This window comes from Apus apus, chromosome 10 (assembly GCF_020740795.1).
Source record: "Apus apus isolate bApuApu2 chromosome 10, bApuApu2.pri.cur, whole genome shotgun sequence".
NCBI lineage: Eukaryota > Metazoa > Chordata > Aves > Apodiformes > Apodidae > Apus > Apus apus.
In genome coordinates, this window is record NC_067291.1 from 21,308,069 (window position 1) to 21,314,835 (window position 6,767).

The 6,767-nt window shown below is 61.9% G+C and overlaps 1 protein-coding gene across 1 annotated transcript; it reads right to left on the reverse strand.

The window, feature by feature from the left end:
- Positions 1-595: 595 nt before the first annotated feature.
- CTSH (cathepsin H) lies at positions 596-6,723 on the reverse strand. The gene is made up of 12 exons (XM_051628896.1): positions 6,578-6,723; positions 6,382-6,413; positions 6,193-6,298; positions 6,040-6,110; positions 5,465-5,569; positions 5,142-5,228; positions 4,286-4,341; positions 3,131-3,212; positions 2,979-3,047; positions 2,414-2,520; positions 1,032-1,157; positions 596-757 (listed from the first exon to the last, which is right to left on the reverse strand). Exons 1-12 carry the CDS (start codon positions 6,648-6,650, stop codon positions 682-684), a joined length of 990 nt encoding a protein of 329 aa, XP_051484856.1. The 5' UTR covers positions 6,651-6,723; the 3' UTR covers positions 596-681.
- Between the last annotated feature and the right edge of the window lie 44 nt (positions 6,724-6,767).

A 6,767-nucleotide genomic window follows, 5' to 3' on the forward strand; every position in this document is an offset into this window, starting at 1 on the left:
GCGCGGCTTCCGGGCGCGGGGCGCGCGCAGCTTCCGTTCCGCCGCCGAACGGCGCCCGCCCTGCCGGCCCGCCCGGCGCCCCGGGGCCCCGGGCGAGAACGAGCTGCGTGACCCCGGCGAGGCGCGAACGCCTTGAGCCCCGGGAGCGGCGCCGAGGGACGCAGCCCCGCCGGACTCGCCGCCCCGGCCCAGCGGCCCCGCTGCCCGGTGAGGGGCGCGCACCCGGCGCAGGGACCGGGCCTTTCTCCGCCCGCGGCAGCGCCGGGCGCGGGGCAGCCCCAGCAGGCGCGTCCCCCGCTGCAGCTTCTCCCCGCCGACCCTCAGCAGTCAGCTGCCTGCTCGCTTGGTTCGTATTTGCATCAAAATACCCAGTTTTTTCATACCAAAAAAAAAGACTGAACACCGGGGCTGAAAACAGAGACACGGTGCGCTCATCTTTCGGTAGGGAAAGGCAAAAAGGACGAAACCCCTGGCAGTCCCAGCTGCGGCTCGGGCACCCGCGGGTGGGCTCTGCCCGGGGCTCCCCGCGGCTCGTCCCGGGCAGCGGCGCCGGGCCTGCAGCGGGATCCCGGCACGGAGAGTGGGAAGGCTTTCCCGGAGCCAGCAGCGGCCCCGGGCTCCAGCCCCCGCTGCGGGCCTGGCTCCCAGGGGGTGGTCGCTGAGCCCCCTGCCCAGCCCCCCTCACACCTGAGGCACCGGGTAGGACGCGCAGGCAGCGAGGCCGCACATGTTCTTGCCACGCTCGATGAGGAAGTACCTAAAAGGAGAAATAAACGTGAGCGAGTGAGCCAGCGAGTGCTCCTGAGGGGCAGGCTCCTTCCTCCCGGAGCTCAGGAGCAGATCCCTGCGGCAAAGCAGTGCCACCCCGGCTGAAAAATGCCACTTCCAGCTGGAAATACTGGCAGAGCTGAGCTGGAAACTCCCTCCCAGCTCCACCCGCTGCAGCCCCAGCGCCTGGGGGGAACCCCAGGGCTGTGCCCTCCTGTCACCAGGACACCCCGATGGGTCTGGCAGAGGTGGGAGCTCCTCACCCGTCCATGCCCCAGAGCCGGCCCCACGAGTTCTTCACGATCCAGTAGGGAATTCCACCTTCTTCCCCGTAGCCCACGGCCAGGACAGCGTGGTTCACCTTGTCAGGGGTGTGCTCACAGCGGGGGCTGCAGGGACAGGAAAGAGTGCAGGCTGCTTCCAGGGGAAACCAGCCTGGGGTTCTGCCTGGATTAGTGGGCACTGACTGCACTGCAGCTGCAGGAAGAACTAATGAGTGCTCTGAGCTTCTAGTTGTGGAGAGCAGGGAGGGAAGCCAAAATGGGCAATTCTGATCACATTTTGGTAATCTTATTCCTGGCCACATCTGAAGGCCAGGCAATGGCTTCATGGACCTTTGATCTCAGCTCCTGGTCCAGCCTTTTGCTCAGAACTGACACCACCACCAATGTCACACCAGAGCGAGCTACAATGAACCACCTGAGCAAAGGAATGTTTCCAGCAGGATCCAGAGGCTCTTAGTGCATCCCAGTAATGGTTTGTCCTGCCCCAAAGCTCAAAAGCACTGTCCTGCATGTTGCACAGCAAGTTCCTGCCTCAGTACACCTGTCCTTGTGTTTCCTCTGAAATTCCAGCTGTTAAAGTGCACCTGAGGAAAGCTGCTGCCTGTGATACAGAACCAGGTGACACAAGGTACAAGCTCCATCTCCAGAGCACCTATTTCTAAACACTTCCAAATTGCAGGTGACTAGAAGCTCCATAATCCCCACAACAGATTCACTTTTCAGTCTGCCCACAGCTGCTCTGGGAGCACAGCCTGAAGCCACTGGAGCATCCCTGATTCCACACGCTCTGCCTTTAAATCTGCCTTAGACAATAAAGCTGCAAGATCACTCCACCTGGTGTGTTCCTCAGACCTGAATCCCATGACAAACTGTCTGGGCCACGTCCCTGTGTCCACAGCAGGCCTCTGCCTGCTTAACTGTAGGGATCACCATCCTTACCCCAGTGGCAAAGCCACTGCCACCCGGTGGTGCTGCTCCTTCCCCTGCTGCTCCCTGGGCAGGTCACACCTGCCTTGACTCTTGGTTTGATGTCCCCTCAGTTCTGCCTGACTGGGGATCCGTTACCCTCAAGTATTTTTCTAGTTCTTGCATTTTTCCCATTTCCTGCCTGGTAGAAATCTCTCCTTGTCATCCTGTGAAGCAGCTGTTTGCCTCAGCTCTGCTTCTCCTGCTACGTCACTCAGGTCTCAAACTGATTTTTCATCTGTGCTACTCTTCTTACAGCTCCAGCTTCAGAGAGGGATTGGTACGAGGTGCTCAGGGCCCTGCCTGCCCTGGAGGGAACCGGGAAAATGGCGAATGCAAGTGATTCCAGCCCTACACCACCCGTTGCCCCCCCTCCCAGGTCCAGAAACACTCACTTCGAGTAGACTCCTTTCCTGTAGTGCATGAAGTTAGGGGTCACCTCAAAGGCAAAGCTCACTGGGTTGTGCTTCCCCACAGCCTCCACCATGCCATCCTCGTCGTACTGCAGGGACAGACCCCAGGGTCACTCAGCTCCCAGCTCCCCGGGGCCAGTCGGGATCCCCACAGCAGCAGGCAGAGCACAGAGGGGCTGGCTGCCCTGGCCTGCTCCCTGCACTGGCAGAGAAGTGCCAGGGCTCCACGGAACCACGGAATGGCAGGGCTTGGAAGGGACCTCTGGAGATGACCCAGCCCAACCTCCATGCCGGAGCTTCCCCACAGCCTGAGGCGCAGTGGCTGTGGGAAGCAGGCAGAGCTGGGGCCTGCAGCAGCTCCAGGAAGGGGTGCCAGGGGAGGAGGAGCAGAGACACAGACACAGACACACACACACACACACACACACACACGCAGCAGCTGGGCACAGCCCACACACACACACACGCAGCAGCTGGGCACAGCCCACACCCCGCGGGCACCCCTGGCACAGCCCTGGCAGTTTGGGAACAGCCCCAGCAGCCTCACCTGGGTGATATTGATCACATCCTTGACAAACGCAACCGCCTTCTCCGGCTGGAACCTGCAGGTCCCGTTCTGTGCAGGGAGAAGGGAACAGGCATTGGAGGCAGCTTCAGGCCCCGCGCTGCTGCGGGAGTGCCGGGGATGCCCGGACGTACCTTGGCCCGGTACGGGTAGCTGTCCTCCCCCATCAGCCCCTTGTTGTACAGGATGTACTCAAAGGCTTGGCTTGGCAGCCCCCTGTGAGACAACACAGCCAGAACCAGGTTAATTAGGCTGGTAACGCTGTGTTTTCTGCAGAGCAGAGCCACCAACTGCCCCCACTGGCCTACAGACCATGCCTGGGCGAAAGGGAAGTGCAGAGCATATCCCAGGCCCTCTAAAGGCATAACTCCCAGTTTGTTCCTGCAATACCTCCCTGTCTGGGGCTCCTGGCCGAGCCCATCCCGCTGCTTGGCACAGTCCCACACAGGCAGGGGAAGAGCCTCCCCCGAGGGCTGCCTGATCCCAGGCAGTGCCAACACCAGAGCGCAGCCACCTCGCCCCACAGCACCGACCCTGCCAGCTCAGCTCAGTCTGAAAGCTGTGTCTGCCACCTCTGCCCAGGTCCCCCAGCACGGGAGAGGACAAGGGACCCACATCTCCAGCCAGCAGCTGTGTCCTTCCCCACCCACCCACCCCCAGGGAGCTCATCTTGCAGCGGGAAGAAGGGGGAAGCATGATCAGGAGATGCTCACGAGGGCTGAGGGCTCATGGGAGAAATAAAAAGCACCAAGTGGTTTTGCTCAGCAGTTCTTCAGGGACTGCTTATCCTACAGAAAACATCAGATTTCAGAAAGCTTTAGTCCCTGCCTTCCCTAACAATGCCAGCAGGAACACACCGAAGGGAAGCGGGGGTTTCTGGGGGCTGCTCTCAGCGCCAGGAGCTGCGCCTGACCTGGGAGCCCAGCAGCAGATTAAGCTCCCTTGTTTCCCATGAGCACCTTAAAGCCTCACCATGCAGCCCGTGACTGCCAGAGCAGAGGACGTGGTGACAAAACAAGTATCAGAAGTGAAACTAATTAAAAAGAGGAACAACAGAGGTTGGTAAACGTGGGAGATTTTCTGAAACATTCTAACTCCTCAGGAGGGCAAAGTTAAAATCAGCAAATCAAACCATACCCAGAACTCCTTTCCCTGACACGTCTCAGCCAAGGAGAACCAAACCCATTCCAAGATCTGCAAGGATCCTGACACTGGATCTTGAGGAAGGCTGTCTGTCCACCATGGAACATAACAGACTCTCAGTTTTTATTCTTTATTACTTTACTTACCCACTGCAGCCGTGGTTGTTGAACGCCTGGGCACAGTCAACCAGCTGCTGTTCCGCCTAGGGGAAGTGTTGAGTCAGGGAGGTTCAGCACCTGCTGCCTGCGGGGAGGCACCGCGGGCAGCCCGGGCTGGCCCCGCGCACCGGATCCCACCCCCGCCAGCAGGAACCGCCCGCCCGAACGGCCCCGCATCCCGGGGAGGGGGAGACGTGGAGCCGGCAGCCCGGGATGCCGTCCCACCCACAGGAGCAGCTGAGATCTCTTTCCAAGGTCAGGTTGGGTTTTGACACTTACACCCAACCTCGCTATTCCTGTAAGTCACACAAGCGGCCGCTGCCTTTCTAGTTCTTCAAGAACGTAAATCCCCCGGGTTTTACCCCCCCGGGGTGTTTAAAAATAAACAGCCTCACAACACGTGGCTTGCAGCAAGCTGTTTTGCAAGGAGCTGAGCCAGCATCAGCCACGGCTCTACCTAACTGTGCCTGCAGCAGCAGGGAACTGCCAGCCCCAGCCCCTCTGGTTTCATCCTGCTCCCAGGAGGGCTCTGCCAAGGCCCAGGGCACCAGGACACTCAGATCCCAAAATGGGATGGTAACAGACACATCCTGGGGCACAGAGAGCTCCCAGCAGCCATGCTTGCCCCATGCCCCCCCAGCAGTTCTGCTCAGCTTGTGGAAAGCTGAGTGTTGTCTGCAGGGCTGGGGGTACCTGGCACAGCCACACACAGCCAGGTACAGCTGGGCTTGGAAAAAGCAACCAGGGGCTGTTCTGGACAGGAGCAGGCTGGGCCCCCCAGAGCCCCCATGGGGAACTGATGGCAGGACCTGCCATCAGCACACAGGAAAGGAAAATCTCTTACCAGAGAGAGAAGCTTTCCTGTGGCAATAGCAATAGCAGACTCCAAACATCCTGTGGTGGAGAAGGTCCAGCAGCTCCCACAAGGGCCCTGCGTTAGAAACCAGAGAGGAAGTGCTCTGTAATGTGCTGAAGAGATCCCAGAATAGCAGGGCTGGGGCAGAAGGGCATGCCAGGAGCACAGGGCTTCCACTCCCCGCTGGCAGCTGGGCTTTGAAGCCCTTCTGGGAGGGGCTCCCGGGGCAGCCTGCTTCCCTGCAGGCACAGCCTCCACACGGCGTGGCTGGCCCACCTCTCTGCCCAGTGCGGATGACACACACTCCTCACCTGGTTCTTCACGGGTGTGACAAAATTTCCCTTCTTCCTCCAGTCGATGGAGTCAGGGCTGAGCCCGGAGCTGCGCAGGAAGTTCCCCTTGGTGGCCGAGCAGTTCTGCAAGCCAGGCCGGAGCGCTGTGGCAAGTGCCAGGCCGGGGATGGTGGCCCACGGACAGCCACCCTCCCCGGGGACACAGGGAGCGGTGACTGCTGCCCCATCCTGCTGCATGCCAGCCACTACAGCCAGGGAGCTCTGGGCCAGCCCGGGAAGGGCACTGCTAGCCCACACCCCTGGTCAGGGAGCCCCAAACATCCCAAACAGCTGGGATCAGGCCTTAGAACTACCCATAAAAATACAGATGAACCTGCAGAGCTGGAAGGAGAAGTGACAACTTGGCTGGAACCAGGGAGAAGGTGTGGAGGTCCTTGTCGGGGGTGGGGGGTTCACCTCACTCTTACCCAGGCTCCAGCGGGACAGGGCCCTGCACTCAGCCAGGGGGATGTGGGCAGCACAACAACGGGGAGGTGACCCACGGAGCCCCCCACAGCTCGGGGCCCCTGGGACCCCCTCCCCCTGCCACTCACCTGGGGCTCCCTCCACAGGTACAACTTCTTGAATTCTGTGAAGGTCAGATCTGAAAACTGGTTGAGGCCCACTGGAAGGAGGAGGAAACAGGAAGGCTTTGCTCACCAGGGCTCAGGGCTGCGGGCGGGCGGGGGCTGGGGCACGGCTCCTACTCTGGAAGCTGTGGTTGCCGGCGTTGTGCTGCTCGACCTGCCGCTTGTTGCCGAGGAAGATGCGCAGCCGCCGCGGGTACTCGGCCGGGCCGTACTGCCGGTTGTTCTGCGGGGACAGGGACCGCCAGTCCCTCCCGCCGCTCCCGAGGGGCCCCCGAGCCCCGGCCCGTCCTGCCCCCGGGGCTTTACCTGCAGCATCCAGGCCTTGAACTGCAGCTCCTCTGCGGGAGAGACCGGGCAGGCGTCAGCGGCTCCGTCGCCCCAGCTCGGCTCGGCTGCCGCGCGGCGGGGAGCGGCCCGGAGGGGGCCCAGCCGAGCCGAGCCGGGAGAGCCGCGCCGAGCCGGGAGAGCCGCGCCGAGCCCTCCCCTCCCGCTGCCCCTTTACCTTCGGCGGAGGGAGCCCAGGCGGCGGCGGGCGCCAGCAGCGCGGCCACAGCCAGCAGCGCGGCCCGGGCCATGGCCGAGCCGACCTGGGCCGAACTGAGCCAAAACGATCCGAGCGGGGCCGGAACGACCCGAGTCCCCGCGGGGGGGGCGGGGCCGGGGGCGTGGGCAGGGGCGGGTCTGACCCCCCA